Source organism: Selaginella moellendorffii, unplaced genomic scaffold (assembly GCF_000143415.4).
Source record: "Selaginella moellendorffii unplaced genomic scaffold, v1.0 SELMOscaffold_45, whole genome shotgun sequence".
Classification (NCBI taxonomy): Eukaryota; Viridiplantae; Streptophyta; class Lycopodiopsida; order Selaginellales; family Selaginellaceae; genus Selaginella; species Selaginella moellendorffii.
The window spans coordinates 677,322-698,709 of record NW_003314306.1 but is presented as its reverse complement, the minus strand read 5'-3'; the positions used below and the strand labels follow the sequence as shown (position 1 = coordinate 698,709).

Here is a 21,388-nt window from a genome sequence, read left to right as displayed (position 1 = left end):
CCGATGGGCTTGTCGTGGATGTGGCCGCGGTGGAAGATCTCGATGGTGAATTTGCCCGAGCCTTGCTCCAGCGAGTAGGTGTCGGCGCTGATGACGAGCTTCTGGTTCCAGACGGGGTTCTTGGCGCCCTCTTGGTCGACGTGGGTGTAGAACTTCTTGGAGGGATGGATCCATACCACTGCGTAGGTGTGAGGCTTACCGAAGCTCGGCGAGAGCTTGAGGCCCTCGGCGGAGATGATGTTGATCTCCACTCTCCTCTTTCCCATGGATCGATCGATCGAGCAAAACCTGTAGAACAAGGAACAAGTCCACAAGAACACGCTCAAAAGTAAGCCTCTCTTTTTTTCTTCTCTCTCTTGTGGAATTTTAAACCCTACCTTTATATGTCTCTCTCAGGTGCTACTTTCCTGGATTGGCCCCAAATAAAAGATTTTCCTACACGAGTTTTAGCGCGTTACGGCTATTGCCCGCTACGTGATGCTCTTTTTCTTCTTCCTCAAGCTCTAGACTTTTCCAGCAACTACTTGGATACACTCTCAGCTAAAAATTTGATTTTCCAGACAAACAGCGAGCTTGACAAGAATCGCCACCGATAATCCTTTCCATTTGGTCCGACCACCATCGCCATCTCGGTTTCTTTCGAGCTCCTCTTCTCATGGCCTCCAGCACTCGAGCCTGTTCTTCCCACATCCCTCGAGCTCCATAGATGCTGGACATGAGCGTGTACACGGCTCCTTCACCGACTTCCAGCTCCACCAGCGCGTCAAACGCAATCCTTCCCACCGCGACGTTCTTCCACTTGTGACAGGCTCCCAGGATGGTGATCCAAGTCACCGGGTTTGGCTTGAAAGGCATCCTTCTCGCCATCTCTACGGCACTCTCGAGCTCGTTGGCGCGACCAAGTATGTCCAGCATGCAGTGGTAGTGCTCGATACCAGGAACAAGACCATATCTGGGCTCCATCGCCTGGAAGTAGCTCTTCCCCGTCTCGACAAGCCCACCATGGCTACAGGCAGTGAGAAGGCACAGGAAAGTCACAGCGTTTGGCCGGAGTCCCTCGTCTTGCATCCTGTGAAAGAACTCGAAGACCCGGCTTGTGTCACCTTGTCTGCCATAGCCCGCTACGAGCGCTGTCCAAGTCACCGAGTCCTTCGAGGCTACAGCGTCGAAAACTCGACGAGCAGAGTCCAAGCTTCCACATTTGGCGTAAACGTCGACCAGGCCGGTGTCCAGAGCCAGAGAATTCTCCAGTCCGGCTCGAGTGATGTCTTCATGGATGACTCTTGCGAGGTCCAGCGACACCACAGTCCCGCAAGCTTTCAGCGCCGCGAGATATGCCCGCACATCGCAGCCTCGAGCTCGCACCAAGGCGAAGAGTTCCAGCGCTCGGTCGGCATCGCCATTCTCCGCGTACCCGAGCATCAAACTCGTCCAGGAAACAAGGCTGTGCAGCGGCATCCGGTTGAAAATCCCGCGAGCGTCCTCCAAGCTTCCGCACTTCGCGTACATGTCAACCAGCGCGTTTGCGACGAGAATCTCCGACTCGTGGCCCAGCTTTCGTGCTCGAGAGTGGATCTCCATCCCCTTCGCCAGAGCTTCGACTTTCACCATCTTATCATCGACAAGTTCTCCATCCTCACTGGCAGCAACGCAGCTACAGGCCTTGAGGGCGATCACGAAGCTGAGAGTTTGAGCAGGGCAGCTCGAGCAGGGAAACAGATCCAAAGCCAGTCCACCTTGAGAGTTCTCGACAAGGCCCAGTATCAAAGAATTCCAGGAGACAACGTCGTGGTGCGTCATACTGTCAAAGACTTTACGAGCGTCCAGCGAGCCTCCACACTTGGCGTACATGTTGATCAAGCTGTTCACCACGAAGACGCTGTGGAGATCATAGCCGAGCTTCCGAGCTTCGCAGTGAATCGCCATTCCCTGCTCCAGCGACTTAAGTCTCAGAACTCTTCCATCGACAAGTCTGCCATCTTCTTTCGCCGCCAGAGCAGTGCAAGCATTGAGAGCAGCCACGAAGGTTGTAGCGTCCGGATCACAGTCTCGTTGGGCTAGCAACGCTGCGAACAGATCCAGCCCCGTCTCTGGCTCTCCACTTTCAACGTAGCCGAGCATCAAACTCGTCCAGGAGACTATATCTCGCTGCTTCATGCCGTCGAACACCCTGCGAGCGTCCACCATGCTGCCACACTTCGCGTAGAAGCTGATCAGGCTGTTTAGCACGAAGATGCTGCCGAGACAACCGAGTTTTCCTGCGAGAACATGGATCTCCACTCCTTTTCCGAGACTGTCCGACTTCACGGGCCTTCCATCGACCAGTTTGGCCTCCTCTTTCGCTGCTAGATCGATGCAAGCCTTGAGAACAGCGACAAAGCTACGGGAACTCGGCCTGTAGCTACGCTGCCGCAAGCTTTCGAAGAGCTCCAAGGCAACTTCACCCTGTCCGTTCTCCGCGTAGCCTTGAATCAGTGCGTTTTGCGACGCTACATCGGGCAGTGGAAGCTTGTCGAAGACGTGACGAGCGTCGGCCATGCTGCCACACTTTGCGAACATCCTGACAAGAGAGTTTGCGACGAACGCTTCGAGATGGTCACCGGTTTCTACAGCCTCGGCGTGAACTTTTCTTGCTCTTTCCAAGTTTCTGCAAGCTCGTATCCTGGTAAGTAAAGCCGCTGCGTTGGATCTTATCCTGCTTTGTTGCGTACTCATCCAGAGTGCTTCATTTCACAGCTAGCGAGCTTGGCTTCCCAAAAAGAAGACTGTATTTCATGGTGAGATTCACAAGAGTTTGAAGCAAGAAAAAAAAAACTTAGCTTACAGTTGCTGTTGATCGATCGAGAGCTCCTAAAAGGCAAACTTCCAGTGAGCAAACAGAAGACCAGAGACCTCTCACACAAACCTGGCAAAACTCTTTCACGACCACTCGACGATCTTGGTCCGGAGGCCAATCTTATGCCCGGCTTGAATGAGCGCTTCCTTCGCAGCAACCGGAGCTAAGCCATCCACCTCAAACAGGATCTTCCCAGCTTTGCAGCGAGCGACGTATCCCGAGACGTTGCCTTTGCCTTTCCCCATCCGAGTCGCCAGGGGCTTGCTCGTCACCGGATAGTTCGCAATGACACGGATCCACATCCGGCCGCTGCCCTTGATCCTCCGCGAGATGACCCGCCGCGCAGCCTCGATCGTCTGGTACGTTATCTTCCCCGAGTGTAGCACCTTGATCCCGAAAGTCCCGAACGCGAGCTTGCTGCCATCGCCCAGGATCCCCTCACACCGCCCCTTGTGCATCTTGCGGAACTTGGTCTTGGGGGGATAGGGCGCCGCGCCGGCGCAGCGCACGGTGCCCCATCGAAAGCCACATCGCCCCCCTGGAGCAGCGAAATTCTTGAGAAAATGTGGGTAGATTCGCTCGCTCTTGAGCTAATCGCTACTCGACCACTCACCTGTGAGCGTCGATGGAGCTACCCGGCAATGCGGCAGCTGCAAGCGCGAGGGAGTGAGGGGCACCGCAAGAAGCCGCTGGAACAGAGTGTTCATCATCTCTTACATAAACCCTAAATCCCCCTCTCAAGAACCCTAAAGGCATCTATGGATACTACTTACAGCCCTAAAGGTAAATATAACATTTTAAGAGCCCTAAAAAAGGCTTCTAATGATTCGAAGAATATACATTTTAACAGTACAGTTAGGGTACTTGACGGCGTCAGTCAGTGTCGACGTTAACTGTGCTGGTTGCATATGTAACGCCTGCATGTGATTTTTCTCACAGGCCAGGGAGTTTGTATTTTTGTGTCGTGTGTGAGAGTTTTCGTGTGTAAGCTCTCTTCCTAGCTGGAGTATATAGTGTGAATGGATAGATAGATAGAAAAGGAGGGAGGAAGGCGACGCTACAGTAGGTCTTTTAAATGCGCCCTCTGTGCGTGGAGCGCGTAAGAACTAGCAGCGGTGGCGCAGCGATGGATGGACGGCCGCCGCCGCGCACAGGCGCTCGATAAGGCCCGGGCAGTGCCGCGCCGAATCTTGGAATGCGGATCGATTGAGCCGGCGATCGACCCTGGTGAGCGCTCCTGTCGGTGAATCGAGCGCGGCAAGGGGCCGATCTTGTGGATATTTCCAGCCCTGGTGAGTGATTCTTTGGGGGAATCGAATGCGCGCTTGATCTTGGCGAATGTTTCGTGCAGCAATGTAGGCGCTCGGCGCCGCGATGTATGCGAAGACTATGGCGGGCGAGCATGCGGTGTCACAGCGGCTGATAGAATGCGCTCTGGCAGGCGATGTTCTCGGAGTCTCCGAGGCGCTGTCGGATCAGATCGTGGATGTCAACTACAAGGGGCCCGTGAGTCTGCGTGTCAAGCACACGGATTCTATCCAGCACGAGGAGGCTCCCGACGAAGTAAAGATCGACCACGAGATTTTTAAAACCGATGTCACTGCTTTGTTTGCAGCTGCGCACGCAGGTCACATCTACATTGCGAAGATGCTACTGGTAAGATATCGATGCCGGATTTTTTTTCTCTCTCGCTGACATTAACCATTCTTCTATTCGCAGCTTGCGGGAGCTGACCCGAATGAAAAGCTTTTCAGAGGATATGCGTCCACGGCAGCAGCAAGAGAGGGCCATCACGAGATCGTGAATTGTTTGCAAAGGTCTGGTGCCGGCCAACTCGCCTTGGAGGACGCCCTGCTCGAAGCTTGCCTGTATCATCAAGTGAAGTCCGTGCACATTCTTATTTCGTCGGAGATGATAAGGCCCGAAGTGCTCGTGCAAGCTCTTGCTTACGCAAGTAACCGGGGTTTTGTGGACGTCGTTGAAGCTCTCATCCAGGTATGCTGTCAACAAAGAGTTGTTTTTTTTTTGAAAAACTGATGGGCGAAAGTGTAGAGTGGAGTAGACATCAACTCGTGGTATAGAATGCTACTGCGATCGGCAAAGCCAGCTCTTCATGCGAACGTAAGGTGTACACCTCTAATATCTGCCATCGTTGGGAGGCAAGTTCACGTTGTCAAATATCTTCTGGAGGTGTGCCATAACTATCACTTGTTAGAACAAAGTTCGTCGTTTAATTTCTAAGAACTAATGCGTCCTATCGCTTCTTTACAGGCAGGAGCAAAAACTGGGTGTAAGGCATCGCTCGGAGCATGGTCATGGGAGCCTGGATCTCTGGAGGAAGTGCGAGTCGGTGCAGGCCTAGCAAGCCCATACAACGAGCTATGGTGTGCTGTCGAGTACTGGGAAGAAACAGGTGCAGTACTGGAGCTTCTTCTGAACTACTTCTCTCCAAACGACGATCATTTTGGGAGGACAATTCTCTGCCATGCAATTCTTTGCCGCAATGCACCAGCAGTGGAATTGCTATTCAAGTCCGGGGCAAACGTCGAGGACGGTATACACACAAAAGCCGGCGAAGAGTTTCCTCCGCTACTTTTGGCGCTCAAGTATGGGTCGCTTCCGATACTACAGACGCTCATCTCACACGGATGTGATTTGAACGTAGTGGGAGCTAATGAGGAGACAGGTCTTATGCTAGCAGCGAGACTGGGACTCGAGCAGTGCTGCAAGGAGCTGCTGTTGGCCGGGGCAGATGCGGGGTTTATAAACACAGGCGGCAACAGTGCTCTTACAGTAGCAAAAGCAAATGGCAACGGTGCATCTTTCAACGACGTGATATGGAAGGCCCTCGAATCGGGATGCAGTATCCAGTCCAGCAACCTTCACGTGTTTTCGCAGCTTCATTTTGCCGCGAAGAGAGGAGACGTGAAAGTCATGTCGAGGCTTCTCAAGGAGCCGTATGTGGAAGTGAACGCTCAAGACCAATACGGCTACACTGCTCTGATGATAGCTGCTCAATCCGGTCACGTCGAAGTTTTCCGGCTGCTCGTGCATGCTGGAGCCGACATGAACTTGAAGAACAGGAAAGGAGAGACAGCCATATGTCTCGCAACGTACAGTGGCTGGCTGGAGCAACTGGAAAAAATCCTCCTGGATTCTATCCTCTGCGACCTGCTCAAGGTGGAGAACTTCAAGCCGCTCCACTTCGCATCATGGCGGGGCAACTTGGAAGGTGTGAGCAAGCTTCTCAAGCATGGATACGCCGTGAACTTGCTGGACGAGGAAGGCTACAGTCCGCTGATGCTAGCCGCGAAGGAAGGACACGCAGAAGCTTGCAGAGTGCTTCTAAACGCGGGGGCCGATTGCAATCTCGCAAACGGCAGGGGAGAGACAGCTCTGACTCTGGCCAAGAGGGCTGGCTCAACGAAAGCGGCTGAAGAGGTCCTCCTCGATCACCTTGCGATGAAGCTTGTCCTGTTGGGAGGCCAGCTATCGAAGCACACTCGCCAAGGCAAGGGAACTCCTCACTTGAAGTCGGTTCGAATGCTGAGGACGGGCTTGCTTACGTGGGGTAACACAAGCAGGCGTACAGTGGCGTGTAAGGAAGCCGGGCTGGGAGCATCAAGCAGGTTTCAGAAGAACAGGAGGTCGTCCGACGACGGGCCTGGAATCTTCAGGGTGATCACTAGTACCGGGAGAGAGGTGCACTTTCAGGCATCGGGTGAGAGCAATGCAGATTTGTGGGTGCGAGGAATCAACGTCATCGTCAAGGAGGCTGCTAGAGCCGAAGGGAAGCTCGCGAAATGAGAGCTCGAGACCTTGGAGGTGATGGACGTGCGTGACTGGGATTGTAAATTATTTGTAGGAGAGCACCAGGAGCGGAAGAGGTAACCCAAGTCCGATTTCAACTGGAGTTGATTTATAAGCTAACTTCTCTGTACTGTCACTTTTTTTAGTACCGAGACAGCTACGCTGCTGGAGAATTTTTGCCTCTTTTCAGATCTATTCGCGCGCGAAGCGGCTCTCCCAAGAATTTGGACCAGCTCCTTGATCGCGTTTAAGGCCACCATAGCCGCTTGTGCAAAGGCTAAAAGAGTCCCAAGAAGATTTAGCATTGTGCCGGAAGTGGAATGTGGTGGCCTGGAACACGATCAGTCAGGCACTTGCCATGAACGGAGATTTATGAGGAACTCGAGACATGTTTGAGCGTATGCCAGTCAAGGACGTGATTTCCTGGGTGACGACGATTGAAGCTCAAAGCCGGTTTGATCAAGCAAGGGCCTTGCTTTGCTGGGTAAAATGCCGCAGCTTGCCGTTGTCACCTGGACCGCAATGATTGTTGCAAATGCCGAGAGCGGAGATTTGGAATCGACAAGAGATCTCTTCAATCATATGCCGCAGCGGGCTGTGGTGTCGTGGACTGCAATGGTGTCGGCGCTCAGCCCAAGCCAGAGATCTTACCAAGGCCATGAAGCTTGCCATCACGAATCTCTAACTACATATGTCTTCCTTCCAGTGGTGTATACTATACGTGTCTCCCACTAGAGAATATTGTATACGCTTGCAACCGAGTCCGTTTACGCAAGGTGACCTTGTTCTCGGTTGGAATCTTTGTGAACTCAGAGAGGATGGCTCTAAATCCATCCCCTCTTATGGTTTCTTTCTCAATTAAAAGTTTCATGATTTTGTCCATAGCAACAGGATTGTGACCATCCAAGACCGACACCCCACTCTAACCTTCTCGAGCATGGAGTTCTAGGCCATCATTACGTAAGATCACGCCACCACCAAACCCAGGGCCCAGGCTGATGGCATACAAAGGAACACCATAGCTTGCCATGTCCAGAACTCTAGTTGGTCTATCAGTTCGGTGTGCAGTGTTTCAAGATTATCTCTGTCCATGTTTTCAACTTGCTCCACCCCATCTCCTTCACCGTGCTAGAATCTCCAAACGGACAAGGCTAAATTCGAGGATGACAATTGTTCATTGTCCTGTATTTGTACATTGCAAATTCTGCTAAAGCCAGGGCCAACATTTGGAGTTTAGTAGTATGTCTGCTTTACCCCTCCACCGGTGGACTTTTGCCCGGCAACATTCAGATTGTTCATGCTAGCGACATTGCCGTGATTCTCTCCTCAACTCCAGTCTTTCCTTGGGACTTGCAGTTTACTGTGTATCATAGATGCCGACGACCAGATTGGACGACAAACAGCTACAGCAATTTTCAACACGGCATATTTAATTCCATTGGTCTCATGTTTCTTGGAGGTCGTTACAAGGTAAATAGTATATGAATAAATGAATGATATTGCCTGCAGATTGCATGTTGCATGACTCAGCACTCTCTCTTCCGGATCAAATAATGACAAAAATAAAAGTTGGAAATTGAATTTTCTTGGCCCACAGATTGCCTCATCCTTTGATTCCAAAGGTACAAGAACAAACCATCTTTCCCGCTGGAATGGGTACAACGCGTCCTTGTTGTTAGGTGCGGCTATAGACTCTGCATCATCTCCATCCCCATCGCTGCAAGAAGGCTATAGCAACGAAGTTATCAATAACTACGTTATTGATATTCCATATCAATGGAACTCACCATTCAGGTTGCTGATCAATGCCGGAGTGGAATGTGGTGGCCTGGAACCACGATCATTCAAAGACTTGCCATGAACGGAGCTTTACGAGGGGCTCGAGAGATGTTTGTTCCTTGACGACGACTTCCACAGTTTCGGTTTGATCAAGCTGGATAAAAAACGCAGCTCGACGTCGTGACCAGACATGTGCAGAGAGGTGGGATTCAAAGACATTTATAGTTATCAAATTTGCTTTGGCATCGGCCTTGATAAGCTTCAAGGAGCAAGAGTTAAATTTTTTATGTTATTCAGATGAAATTGCTCACTGCTATAGTTGTAACAAGGGCTCATGACAAAGGACATGGCTAAGCGAGCTAAGCGAGCTAAGCGAGCCAAGTTAACAGGGAGTCATGCTCTCCGAATTCGCAGAGATTCCAGCCGCAACGAACCATCTCTCACGCTGGTATGGGGAATATAATTAGCCTGCAACGCAATCAAACTAAGAGCTATGGACTGCTCAGCATCTTCATCCCCAATAGTACTGCTGCGGGAAGGCTACAGCAACGAAGATATCAATGACTACGAGATCGATAGCCGCGAGGTGGAATGTGGCGCGGGAAGCTATGGCAGTGTGAGGCTAGGCGTATACAGGGGACAAGCAGTGGCAGTCAAGAGCTACAACCGAGGTGTTTCAGAGAGCAGCATCCGAAGAGAGGTCGAAGTGATGCGGTCACTCAAAGGTGAGTCCCGCGTCGTCCAGTTTCTCGGCCGCGTCCAAACGGGGCTGGATGATGATCGCTGCATTGTCATGGAGCTCGCTTACAACTTATCGCTCAGGGCGTTGCTGGATGCGAGCGGCCAAAGCTTGTCGGGCCGTCTCAAGGTGGTGATTGCCAGGGATTTGTGTGGCGGCCTTTGCAGCCTGCACGGTAGAGGCATTGCTCACGAGGATGTCAAGAGTGACAATGTGTTGCTTGACTTTGGGCTGAGGGCCAAGCTGTGTGACTTTGGCACCGCAAGACAGATGGGCGACAATGACTTTGGGGAGGTACTCGGCACACCGGCTTTCATGGCACCCGAGAAACGGGCTGCTCCTCCTGGCAGTATGTACCATCGCTTGGCCTCTGACATCTACAGCCTTGGCCTTGTGCTGCAAGAGCTCCTCGGCGACGTTGAAATCGTAGTCCAGTGTTTGGCTTCCTGCCCACTCGAAAGGCCCAGCTGCGATGAGGTCCTTGATGCTCTTGACCATCTTTACTCCAGCGATGATCGTGATTTCGAGAGCTTTAAAGGTCTGCTTGATCATGCCATTGGGGAGGCGGAGAGGGTCAACTTGGCGTGTTACTGGACCGACACTTTCCTTGAGAACGAAGAAGGTGACAACGCCGATCTCATCCGCCAGGGCAGGATGCTTTTCTATCAACAACAATACGAGGAGGCATTTGACGTGTTCACCACGTCTGAAAGCGCAGTGGCCAAGCTGTTTCTGGGTATCATGAACTTCCATGGCTACGGATGCCAAAGAAACTGGGAGGCGGCATTGGAACTGTTCAAGGACTGCCTTGTGATGCTCGAAGACGAGATCGGTGTCAACATGTTGATGAGCGCTCTTGTGGACTTCTACCTGGCAATGATACAAACCAGGATGGGAATTGGTGATGCCATACATCATCTAGCAGAGCTTTCTAGCCGGGGTAACGCGTACGCTCAAGTGGAGTTTGCCAACATATATTCTTTGCGGAGCGGAATGTTCAGCACTTGTCTTGAGTTTGCTCCCACGATCAATGGCAACCACAGGAACGTACTCGATCTTCTCTTGAAAGCAGCCAAGACGGGATATGCACACGCACAGGCACTTCTAGCACTCTTCTACATAGCCGTCAACCCGGGTTACCGCGAGCTTCCTGCCAAAGAGATGGAGTTTCTGGAGAGGAGCGTCGAGGGTGGGAGCCTCTTGGGGAGAATCCTCAGGAGTGTTGTCAAAGGCACGATTAACAAGGCAGGGCTCTTGGCTGAGTCGAGAAACGGCGCACTGCTTGAGTTCATTGGCGACTTGTACAAGCTGAGATGTGACAACACGAATGCAATTGATTTCTACACTGCAGCAGCTAATTTAGAGAGGATGACTTCCGGCTGGGCCAGGTTGAGCTGCATAAAAGCTTCTATCCTCAATACAAGGAGTCACCGGCAAGGGAAAGGACGTCTCGAGCTGAACTCTATTTGCATAAGGCTCAGAACTTTATTGAGCAAGAAGTTCAACTCGACTTCCGATGACGAGCTACTGCTGTTTTTTCGAATGCATCGTCACAAGTCGACAGTAGAGTATGATCTTATGGATGGTCTGCTCGAGCTGGGAGAAGACGAAGTGGGAATGGAGATATTCAGGCAATCAAGAGATGTCAGCATCAAGGCTATGAACGCTCTCTTCAATATGTCTGCCAAGTTCCATTCGGACGAGTGGCACCAGATACTCGCAGAGAAAAGGCAGTACATGGAGCCAAGTGTCGTCACAAAAATCGGTGCTCTCTATCAAGGGCTCCAAGATGAACGCAAGGCAATGGAATGGTGGCGAGCTGCCGCCGAAGCGGGCGATGCCGAGGCCCTGAGCATGCAAGCGATAAAGTTCTCCCAGAAGGGAGACAATGACATGGCAGTCCGCCTGTGGGAGCAGGGAGTTTCAGCTGGCAACGACACCGCAATGCTGCAACTTGCCATTTGTGGGGGCGTAGGCGTGGAACGCAAGCTCGAGCTGCTGCAACGAGCCATGGATCTCGGCAATTCGCTAGCCATGGTGGAGCTGGCGAGCATGCTGCGTTATCGAGGAGATTTGGCTGGGGCCGAGAAGGTACTGAAACAGGCTTTGCTCTATGGTGCAGAAAGAGCAGCGTCGATGCTTGCGTTCTTACTCGTGCAGAAGAAACGTCAGTACACAAGCGAGGCCGAGTACTGGTTTCGGCGATCACTCTGGAGCTTGCATCCACGAGTGTGCTACCAAGTGGGTGCTGGTTACCAAGACAAAGACGGGGAGGAGCTGATCGAGCTTGTTTCCAAGTCTGCTGACGAGCTTGACGCTGATAGCCTCTTTAATATGGGAATGCTAGTGGCCTCCAGAACCGGACTGAAGCAAGTGTCCATGCAAGCCTACAACTATTTTGCCATGGCTGCCGAGAAGAAACACCACCGCCAATCTGCTGCGGTCTGCTTCCGCTACTGCTACGCGCTGGGTGACACCCAAGGGGTCGAAAAGTGGAGGAAGTTCCGTGGGGACAAAGATCTTGAACGAGATGTTGAGATGGCCAGAAGTTGGAAGGAGTCACTGGAGAAGGAAAAACACTAGGGATAAAGTGTGAGTTCTAGCTACTGAACAGTGCCCTGATGGATCCTTTCAGTGTTGTGGCGGGTGTTGTTGGCCTAGTCGCCTCCATCGACAGCATCATCAACCTCTTGAATCGTGTGAAGGGTTTGTTGGAGAGACTCGACCAGGAAGACTACGCTCGGATGGTGCTTGCTGTGGAGATCTACAAGGCGCTCCGGTCAGTGGCTGAAACCCAAAAGGGGATCTCTGACGAGCAAAAACAAGGTTTGTTGCTCTGCAACCAGCGCATTTACAATCGGCTGTGTAAGCTCCAAAAGGTGCTCGACGAATCCATGTTTGCAGCAAAGAGGGTCCGCGAGCAGCTAGACAAGATCGAGAAATTGGTCAACGCTGTACACATTTTGGTCAGCTTGTCCAAGCAAGCACAGGGCGGCATTGTTGATATTGGTAACAATGAGGACAAAGGCAGAGATGGCATGAGTAACTCCAGGAAAGTTATCTCGAAGATCATGGATCCCAGGAATCTCAAGCCCATCAGAAAACAAGATCTCATCAGCAGCAATGTCTACTCCCGAAGCATGGCGGGCCTTCCCAGCTATAATCCGCAGGACCAAGACCGGCTCCTTGAGGCAGATGATGGGTCTGTGTTTTTCGTTGAAACCATTCCCGTTGGCACGACGCCCAAGGTGAAAGCTTGCAGGCTGAATCGAATTGGAAGGCTGATCCTCGTCTACCAGGACATACCAGCAAGTGAGCTAGGCCTGGTGAAGATGGAGAAGATGATCGAACAGGATGGAAGCTATCATATTTTGAGCCGGGTGGAAGGATGCCACTCCAAGTCCGCAGTCACCACCCTGGAATTCCAGATTGCTAACAGTTTTCAGCAACTGGGAGGACTAGACCCCGGTGTCACCAACAGTGTGCTTCTGAGCCTGGCAGCAGCAGTAGCCGATCTTCACAGGTGCCACATTGTGCACGAGAGCATCAGCTCCAACAACATTCTCATCGTCGCCCAGCAGCAAGCCGCAAGCTTGCAAGTCAAGCTCGCGGGGTTCCTCCTAGCGCGCCTCGCAGATCCCCTGGAAATGAGCGAGAGGGAGAGGTCGGGGAATGATCCACACTACGAGCTCCGCAAGAGGATTTACCAGGCCCCGGAGCGCATTGCTGGTGGCCGCTACAGCTTTGAGTGTGACATCTACTCGATGGGGGTGGTGATGGCGGAGCTCAAGCTCGGGAAGTCCTTTCTCTTGTCCAACACCGAAGTCTTTGGCAGTGATCCGGCAGTGTCTCATCGGGAAAGCATACTCAGCCTTCTCAGCTCTTACACTGACGATGTCGCTGCCTGTATCCGAGAATGCATGGACAACGATGCTAGCAACAGGCCATTTGCCCAGGAAGTCTACGACAGGCTAATTTAACATCTCTACCATATGGAAGGTTAGAATTTGCAAACTATGTGATGAGCTTTGATGTTTCAGTGCTAGGTGTTTGTAGTTTTCATGAGGAAAAAAGTTATTATCACCAGTAATCCCCACAGGAACAAGAACACTGTCTAAACCAATGAAATCTGGAGCTGTCCCGCACGACAATGTCACGAGCGGCCACCTTCGATATCGTCGCAAAGAAAGAGTGGCACTCACGGCACATCCTCTTGTTCTTAAACACCACCACCGGCGTCTCATTCTCCTGGAACCGCGAGTTCATCAGGCCAACGACAAGAGCCAGCTTCTCGCTGTGAACCGAGTTTTCATCCTCCTCATCGACGTCGTGCATGGTCAAGTCGTTGTTGCTCGTCCCGGCAGCCTCCCAGGCCGGATAATCAGCCTCGAGCTTCTGGAGAGCAGCGTATATCTCCTCGGTTTGGGGATGAGTTTGATCTCCAGTGGTGAAGCTGTGAATGACACCACTGATCTGGATCCAGCTCCGGGCTAGCTCCGAGCTTACATCTCGCTCCTTCATCAGCAGCTTTACCTTTCGAGCGATCGCCGGTTTCGCAGTGCTCTCGTAGATTCTCGACAGCACCACGTATACCTCCGCCATGGTTGGATCCAAAGTAAAGATCTGAACAGCGGCTCGTTTTCCTCGCTCGACATCACCTTGGATCCCACAAGCCGCTAGCAAGCTCCTCCAGAGAACGGGGCTGGATTGATATGGAGTTCTGGTGATAAGTTTTTGAGCTCCATCCAGGTTTCCAGCTCGTCCCAGAAGATCGACCATGCAGGCGTAGTTCTCCAGGCTAGGAGATAGCAAGTGGTCAGTGATCATCAAGGCGAAGAAAGCATAGCCGACTTCGACGAGACCAACGTAGCAGCAGACGAATAGCAGCCTCGAGAAGGTGGTTTGATCCGGCTTCACTCCCTCTTGCTGCATCAGCTGGAAGAGCTGGAGCACCGAGTGCCCCTGCCCGTGAGCCGCGAACGCGTCGATGCAAGTGTTCCAGAGCCTGAGCTCCCGCTTGCCCGTGACACCCTCAAAGACGCTCCACGCCTCCCCGAGCTCTCCACACTTGGCATACATGTTGACGAGGGACCTCGCCAGAGTTCCAGCGATGGGGAGCTTCTCGACCTCGACGACTCGCCGGTGGATGACTCTCCCCTCGACGAGAGCTCCCAGCCCGGCGCAGGCGTCGAGCACCGCGGCGAAGGTGGCGAAGTTGGCCGTCAAGCGCCTGTGCTGCATCTCGTGGAAGACTTGGATCACCCGGCTGTGGTATCCGTGGCGAGCGTACGCGACGAGCAAGCTCGTCCAGCACGGGGCCTCCTCGAGACCGAAAGTGAAGAGGAGCTGCTCCGCCACCTCGAGCTCACCAAGCTGTCCGTAGCAGTCGATGAGCGCCGAGGCCACATCGGGATCGCCCTCCATCTTCCTGGAGGAGATCTCGGCGTGGAGAGCTCTCACCTCCGAGACAAGCTCGCAGGCCTTGAGCGCCGCCCAGTAGTCCACACCCTCCGGAGCAACGCCCTCGTCCTTCATCGCCTGGAAGAGTGTCAATGCCTCCTTCTTCTCGCCGCTGAGAATGGCGCTCCAGATCATCGCGTTCCAGGCAGCGGCGTCGCGGCCCTCCATCCTGGAGAAGACGGCCTTGCTCTCCTCGAGCCGCCCGCATCGCCCATACCAGACCAGCAGCGAAGTTCCCAGGAGCAAATCTCTGGCGTACCCGGACGAGCAGACGATCGCGTCGAGGAGCTTGGCTTCTTCCAGGCCGAGCGGAGGCTCCTGGTGGAGGAGGAGCTGCGAGAGGAGGACTAGATCCGGCCGGGTGCCCGCGAGGAGCATCCGGCGAAAGCAGCGAAATGCTTCGCCAAGATGCCCGGTGTGGGCATACGCCTTGACGAGCTCGGTCCAGGATACCACGCCCGGGTGAGCGATGCCATCGAATGCGCGCTGCGCGTCCTCGAGGCTGCCACACTGCGCGTACATCCGGATGAGGTACTTGGAGAAGATCTTGGCGCTGGAGACGCCCTTCTCGAGGATGGAGGCGTGGAGACGCTTTGCCTGGTCGAGAGATCCCAGCTCGCAGCACTGGCGGACGAGGTCCAGCGCTTCCTGTTCGCTGCTCGACTGGAGATCCGCGAGGAGGGTGGGTTCGCTGTGCTGAGACCGGAGTGCCGGAGATCGAGAAGCCAAGATCGTGGAGAAAAGATGGAGAGGAGGCTTCTTACCGAGGAGGACGAACTGCTTGCGCAGTGCATTCCTCAACATCCGCCCTCATGGATTGCTCGTGAGATGGAAGCGGGAGATCTATCGAAACAGCCAGCCATCCATCTTTCCTCCTTGAAAACTTTGCTTTCTTCTTCTTTACGGGACTTTGGTGACCCAACCTCTCTCAAACTCCACATTTCTTCTTCCTCGGAAAACACTTTTGCCACCTTTTAAGAACAAACTCCGCATTCCTTCTTCCTCGAAAAACTTCGCGACTAGCTGCCAATCCACAAGACAAAAGGCGCCGAGCTAGTTGGATTGAGCTTGTGCGCGTTTCCAGCCACCTCCGCGGCTTTGATCCTGTTCTTCTTGCAAGAACCCAGCAGCGTCGTCCACGCCACAGCATCCGGAAGAAACGGCATGGTGGCGATGAGCTCCCTGGCCTCCTCCACTCGCCCAGCGCGCCCCAGCACGTCCACCACCGAGTCGTAGTGATCCAACATCGCCGCAACATCGTGATCTAGTGCCATGGACACAAAAAGATCCCGCGCGCTTTCAACATGGCCAATGTGGCTGCAAGCCGCGAGAACCGCACTGAAGTTCAGCTCGTCCGCCTGGAATCCCTCCAGCAGCATCGCCCGAAAGGATTCCAAAGCCGCGCAGCTGTGCCCGTTCTGGGCATTCGCCTGGATGGCCGTGTTCCAAGACACGGTGTCGTGCTCGGGCATCCCAGCCAAGAGCTTCCGAAAGTCCCGCATATGCCCCCGCTGGGCATAGGCCTGTACGACCGCGTTCCAGGCAGCTGTACACTTGACGGGCATTTTCTCAAACACGCTCCTGGCGGCGAGCACGTCGCCACTGTCGCCGTACGCCGCTACCATGACCGTACACACCACGGTGTCCTGCAAGGGCATGGAATCAAACATGGTCTTTGAGTGCTCAAGATGCCCTGCCTGGGCATATGCTGCTGTGAGCGCTGTCCACGCGACAGCATCTTTCTCGTGCATGGTGTCGAAGATACTTCGAGCTTCGTCGAGGCGGCCATGGCTGGCGTAGGCTGCGATCATGGCGGTGCACACTACGGCATCTCTCTGCGGCATCTCATCGAAGAGTTCTATGGCGTCCTGGAGCTTGCCTCTTGCCGCTTGGGCTTGGAGGAGCGCCGTCCAGGCGACGAGATCCCACTCTGGCGCCGCGTCAAACAGCCCCTTCGCCTCTTTCAGATCTTCCTGCTGCGAGTAGCCCACGATCATCACATTGAAAGAGATGGAGTTCCGCTGTGGCATCGAGTCGAAGAGCTTCCTGGCCTCGATGAGCTCTCCGGCTTGGGCGAGCGCCGACATCATCGCAGTCCATGACACCACATTCCGCTGCGGCATTCGATTGAAGAGATCTCTTGCGGATAACAAATCCCCACTTTCGGCATTTGCGACGATCATTGCAGTCCAGGTGACGACGTCGAGCTGCGGTATTTGACCCAGCAAAACTCTTGCTTGGTCGAAACGGCAGTTCTGGACGTAAGCTTCAGTCATCGTAGTCCAGGAAATGACGTCCTTGAATGGCATGCGATCGAACATCTCTCGAGCCCCTCCTAGATCCCCGTTCATGGCAAGTGCCTGAATGATCGTGTTCCAGGCCACCACATTCCACTCTGGCATTGATTCAAACAAAGCCAAAGCTTCTTGGACTCTTTTAGCTTCAGCACAAGCGGCTATGGTGGCCGTCAATGCGATCACGCTTGGGCGCGGCATTCTTTCTATCAGCAACCTTGCCTCACGCAAATGCCCGTTTTGGGCATACGCTACGACCAACATATTCCAGGAGAAATCATTAGGGAGGCTAATGCGATCAAACACAGCCTTTGCCTCGTCCACACTCCCGCATTTGCCATACATAGCCACGACCAGATTTGCAAGGTAGCGGCTTTGTGAGTGAACACTCCTCGCAATTCTCTCATGGACTCTTCGAGCTTCCAACAAGATTCCAGCATTGCCACACGCCCGGACGATCTGTGCATAGTATTCAATGTTGCAGCATCCATCCTCGTACCCCATGACATGGTAGTTTAGTGCTTGGGTGTTTAATATGCTAAAATATCCAATAAGGTTTATACATTATAGTTCAAACATGATTGTCATTGCGGCTTTATGGATATGATTGGCGTTGATTGGCCAAAGCTTCACAAATCTAGAGATTCATTAAGCATCCTTGAGGTTGGGCTACCAATATACGAAGTTTCTGCGTTTTGGGAGATTTTGAATGTGTTTCCAAACCTCTGAAGGATATCCTCAGTGTCATGACACTGAAGGATATGAGATTCAAAACTGGACTTCCTGTGTTCCCTTCATTTCCAAGCCTCATAAGACTAGCCCTGAGTCATCTCTGGAATTTCAGTTGTGATAATATGCAACATTAATGTGAGCTTCTCCAAAGCTAGAAGTACTTTATAGTTATTGATGGTCGCAGTGGCTGGCAGCATCTGAAAGAGATAGTTTTTCATCAACAAGAAGGCGTTGCTGTGAAAGTTATAGGTTGTAACAGGCTTGAGAAGATGAGCTTCTCACGGTTGAATGCGTTTGATCCCACTGAAATTTTGAATGGGTTTCCAAACCTCTCAAGCATGACACTGATAGATATTAGATTTAAAACTGGACTTTGAGTCCTTCGTTTCCAAGTCTCACGAGAATGACCTTGATTCATCTGCTGAATTTACTCAAACATTAGTGCGAGCTTCTCCGAAGCTGGAAGTACTAGTTATAGTGGCCCGCAGCATCTGCTATGCAAGTTATAGGCTGTAACAGGCTTGAGAAGTTGAGCTTGTCATAGTTGAACACTTTTGATCACACGAACTCATGCTTCTCTTTCATACAGGAGCTCAGACTATGGAAGGTTAACAGCTTGACTAATGATGAACTCTCTAGTTTTTTATCCAGTTGTCGGCTGCTCAAGGTTCTTGGTCTTGCCGAGGGTGAGAGTTTGAAATCGCCAGTGGTAATCAGGTCTTCCTCACTCACAAGTTTAACTTATCACCGGCACCATGCGTTTGACAGAGATCAAGAGGACGAGTTGCTGTCAACACCACATGTATTGCAGCTCAATTGCAATGGCTTGTGTGAAATTCTGGAAATCTAGGGAGATTGTATTGTCCATGAAGGCTCTAGACTCGTGAAGGTATCAAACTCTGCATCGTGAACTTTCAAGCTTAGTTGCAAAGTTGTGGGGAAGGAAGACTCGTATTTATTCTCCACACGTAAGATTGGAACTCTGATACAAAAGATTCTGTAACTCCTAAAGCCTCCTAAAGGCAGCTGATGTAAACACTGATGGTGTAATTTTTTGAAATATATTTAAGCGATGGTTGTCTGAAATAAAAACTGATTAGTTATTCGATCCAATAAGTAGAAACATAAATCCGAAGTTTGTTGTTTAGTTTCCTTTCCTGCAATGCAACCTTGAAGAATGACCTTATGAGCATGGCTCCAATCCTCGTGCCACACCAAGTGCATCTCATCACTTGGCTGGATGTAATGGTGTCCCTGATTGAGAGCCTTGCGGTGCCAAAGTCACACATGTTGGCCCTCATCCCGAAGTTCAGAGCGTCACTCTTGACATCCTCGTGAGCGATGCCTCTGCCATGCAGGCTAAAAGACTGCCACATAAATCCCTGGCAATCACCATGCCCTACGAGCTCAGCAACTCACCTTTGAGTGACAGCATCACTTCGATTTCTCTTCGGATGCTGCTCTCTGAAACACCACGGTTGTATATGGCAGTCAAGAGCTACGTAGCTCTTGACTGCCCCTGTACACGCCTAGCCTCACACTGCCATAGCTTCCCGCGCCACATTGGATCCACCTCGCGCTTGCGATCGCGTGGTCATTCGTTGCCTATGGAATGATGACCATGCTCCAGAGTCCAAGATAGTTTATCCCGCTGGCTTTCCTGTGTTTAACCAGGACGCTATAACGCCTGGTGATCCCGGACAAAGTGTATAAGATTGCACTCGGCCACATTAGTAACAATTGTGCTGCTGTTGACGAGATCATGGAGGTTTTACTTGACAGTTCAGAGCCATCCTCCGAGTTCACAGAAGCCAAGAACCGGAGTGTGAACTCAAAAGTTAAGTCTTGCTCTTTCAAAGCCTATGTAATATTCTTTGGTGGGAGACATTTACAGAGATGTGGGATTCCCGTGGCATCGAGTCGAATAGCTTCCTCCATTATAGTCCAACCACGCTGCGGCATTCCATCGAAGAGATCTCTTGTGCATTTGCGACGATCATCGCAGCCAGGCCACGACGCGGTCGAGCTGCGGTATCTGATGTGATCTAGCAAGACTCTTCCTTGATCAAACCGGCTTTGCTGGAAATAAGCTTCGGTCATCATTGTCCAGAAATTACGTCCTTGAATGGCATACGATCAAATATCTTTTCCAGCCCCTTTGGACGCGGCCGAGGAACGCGGAACTCACTTTTCAGTGAGCGCATCACTTCGATCTCTCTTTGGATGCTGCTCTCTGAAACACCATGATTGTTGCTCGTCACTGCCACTGCCTGTTCCCTGTACACGTCAAGCCTCACACTCCCATAGCTTCCCGCGCCACATTCCACCTCGCGGCTTTCGATCCCGTAGTCATAGTTGCTGTAGCCATCCTGCAGCCTTCCCTAAGTTGAGTGGGAATAACAAGGATAGTTTGCTCGCCTTGTAACTACAAGTTCGTTTGTTTCTTTGAAATGCTGTTTAACCAGGACGCTGACGCTTGGTGGTGACGTGATCTTACGTTTTCATGGCCCGGAACAAAGCTTAGACCGGGCTGTCTGATGATCTCGGGCGGGCACATCTGTAAAAATCGCGTTGCTATAAACAAGGTCACATGAAGGTTTTATGGAACCTATGTCAGGGGACTAATTCAGAGCCATCCTCTCCGAGTTCAGAGTTTCCAGCTGAGAACAAGGTCGCCTTGTTTAAGCGGACTAATATGAAGTTCGTCATGTGTCCCACTTGAAAACATATGTAGCTAGAGTTTTGTTGTGGCATCGAATCGAAGATCTTCCTCGATAAGATCCAGACCCGACCCAATCGCTGTCCACGACCCACATTCCGCTGCGGCATTCGATTGAAGACATCTCTTGCCGCTGCCAAATCCGCATTCACAACGATCATCACGGTCCAGGTCACGACGCCGAGCTGCGGCATTTGATCCAGCATGACTCTTGCATGGTCAAACCGGATTTGCTGGAAAAGTGGCTATGGTTGTCATAAACGCGACGCACAAAGATGCTTGTTTTGGGCATATGCTACGACCAACATAAATTATTGGGGAACACTGCCTTTGCCTCGTCCACGCTCCTGCACTTGCCATACAACAAGATTTGCAAGGTAAAGGATTTGCTTCTCGCAATTCTCTCATGTGCTTTTCGAGCTTCCCACTTCAATGTCGCAGCATCCATCTTGGGGTAGTCTAATAATATTTTATAAATATGTTCTGCATAACGAGTTGTTGATTATGACTAAATTGTGACTTGTGGTACTTCAAAAGAGGTCGGAACTCCAATAACAAGAAAAGTTATGTACGTTTGTTATCTAATGAACAAAATGTATCCTGATTTACGTAGGCCGACCACGTTTCTGTAATGCGAATTGGAAAAAGTACTGCACTGTTCTTTCTGTTTGACACTGAATTTCAGCAGTTGTGCAGAGTGGTGGAGCTCAACCTGGCAACAACAGTGAAAGCTCCTACTCATTGTTTTCTTCCTTTTAGTTTATTCAGGAGTAATAATTGGGGAGGTTAACAGCCTTTGCCTTACATGACCACGAATAACCTAATTTTATTTGGAAAACTATTGTGATGCCACTAGCGATGGAGACAGTCATGGGACCACTTTGAATCCATAAGGAACTTTGTCCTTTTTGTTTGACACTCTGAATTTCAAGCAATTGTACTGAGTGGTCACGAGTGGTGGTGCTGAAGCTGACAACAAAACAGTGAATGTTTTTCTTGGTAAATATCTTCCATTCTTC

At 51.7% G+C, this 21,388-nt stretch overlaps 5 protein-coding genes across 7 annotated transcripts; 1 reads left to right on the top strand and 4 right to left on the bottom strand.

Annotated features, from left to right (window-relative positions):
* Positions 1-536: 536 nt before the first annotated feature.
* Positions 537-2,743, bottom strand: LOC112350066 (putative pentatricopeptide repeat-containing protein At3g01580). The gene has a single exon (XM_024685583.1). It carries the CDS (start codon positions 2,713-2,715, stop codon positions 541-543), a length of 2,175 nt encoding a protein of 724 aa, XP_024541351.1. The 5' UTR covers positions 2,716-2,743; the 3' UTR covers positions 537-540.
* Positions 2,744-2,919: 176 nt separating this feature from the next.
* On the bottom strand, positions 2,920-3,546 carry LOC9656556 (60S ribosomal protein L16, mitochondrial). The gene is made up of 2 exons (XM_002980524.1): positions 3,450-3,546; positions 2,920-3,374 (listed from the first exon to the last, which is right to left on the bottom strand). Exons 1-2 carry the CDS (start codon positions 3,544-3,546, stop codon positions 2,920-2,922), a joined length of 552 nt encoding a protein of 183 aa, XP_002980570.1.
* A 242-nt stretch (positions 3,547-3,788) lies between these two features.
* LOC112350065 (ankyrin repeat domain-containing protein 17-like) lies at positions 3,789-7,522 on the top strand. 3 transcript variants are annotated; one of them, XM_024685582.1, is made up of 6 exons: positions 3,789-4,128; positions 4,188-4,399; positions 4,452-4,492; positions 4,556-4,831; positions 4,889-5,026; positions 5,108-7,224. In XM_024685582.1, the coding sequence occupies exons 2-6, from the start codon at positions 4,264-4,266 to the stop codon at positions 6,641-6,643; spliced, it is 2,127 nt and encodes a 708-aa protein (XP_024541350.1). In that variant the 5' UTR covers positions 3,789-4,128; positions 4,188-4,263; the 3' UTR covers positions 6,644-7,224. The 3 variants fall into 3 exon arrangements, 2 of the variants coding, with proteins under 2 accessions (XP_024541350.1, XP_024541349.1); XR_002993622.1 differs by lacking the exon at positions 3,789-4,128 and having other exon boundaries at positions 4,193-4,492; positions 5,108-6,723; positions 6,793-7,522; XM_024685581.1 differs by lacking the exon at positions 3,789-4,128 and having other exon boundaries at positions 4,193-4,492.
* Positions 7,523-13,244: 5,722 nt separating this feature from the next.
* On the bottom strand, positions 13,245-15,002 carry LOC9655879 (pentatricopeptide repeat-containing protein At5g04780, mitochondrial). The gene has a single exon (XM_024685512.1). The coding sequence runs from the start codon at positions 15,000-15,002 to the stop codon at positions 13,245-13,247; it is 1,758 nt and encodes a 585-aa protein (XP_024541280.1).
* A 641-nt stretch (positions 15,003-15,643) lies between these two features.
* Positions 15,644-17,422, bottom strand: LOC112350048 (pentatricopeptide repeat-containing protein At4g02750-like). Its single transcript, XM_024685511.1, has one exon. The coding sequence runs from the start codon at positions 17,420-17,422 to the stop codon at positions 15,644-15,646; it is 1,779 nt and encodes a 592-aa protein (XP_024541279.1).
* Between the last annotated feature and the right edge of the window lie 3,966 nt (positions 17,423-21,388).

Bases quoted from the DNA above. Each gene is read 5' to 3' on its own strand.
- LOC112350048 (XM_024685511.1), bottom strand. From the start codon at position 17,422: ATGGGGTACGAGGATGGATGCTGCAACATTGAATACTATGCACAGATC.
- LOC9656556 (XM_002980524.1), bottom strand. From the start codon at position 3,546: ATGATGAACACTCTGTTCCAGCGGCTTCTTGCGGTGCCCCTCACTCCC. The intron at 3,375-3,449 runs GTGAGTGGTCGA...TCGCTGCTCCAG, and splicing joins AGCTCCATCGACGCTCACAG to GGGGGCGATGTGGCTTTCGA.
- LOC112350066 (XM_024685583.1), bottom strand. From the start codon at position 2,715: ATGAGTACGCAACAAAGCAGGATAAGATCCAACGCAGCGGCTTTACTT.
- LOC112350065 (XM_024685581.1), top strand. From the start codon at position 4,211: ATGTATGCGAAGACTATGGCGGGCGAGCATGCGGTGTCACAGCGGCTG. The intron at 4,493-4,555 runs GTAAGATATCGA...TTCTATTCGCAG, and splicing joins ACATTGCGAAGATGCTACTG to CTTGCGGGAGCTGACCCGAA. The intron at 4,832-4,888 runs GTATGCTGTCAA...GCGAAAGTGTAG, and splicing joins TCGTTGAAGCTCTCATCCAG to AGTGGAGTAGACATCAACTC.
- LOC9655879 (XM_024685512.1), bottom strand. From the start codon at position 15,002: ATGCTCCTCGCGGGCACCCGGCCGGATCTAGTCCTCCTCTCGCAGCTC.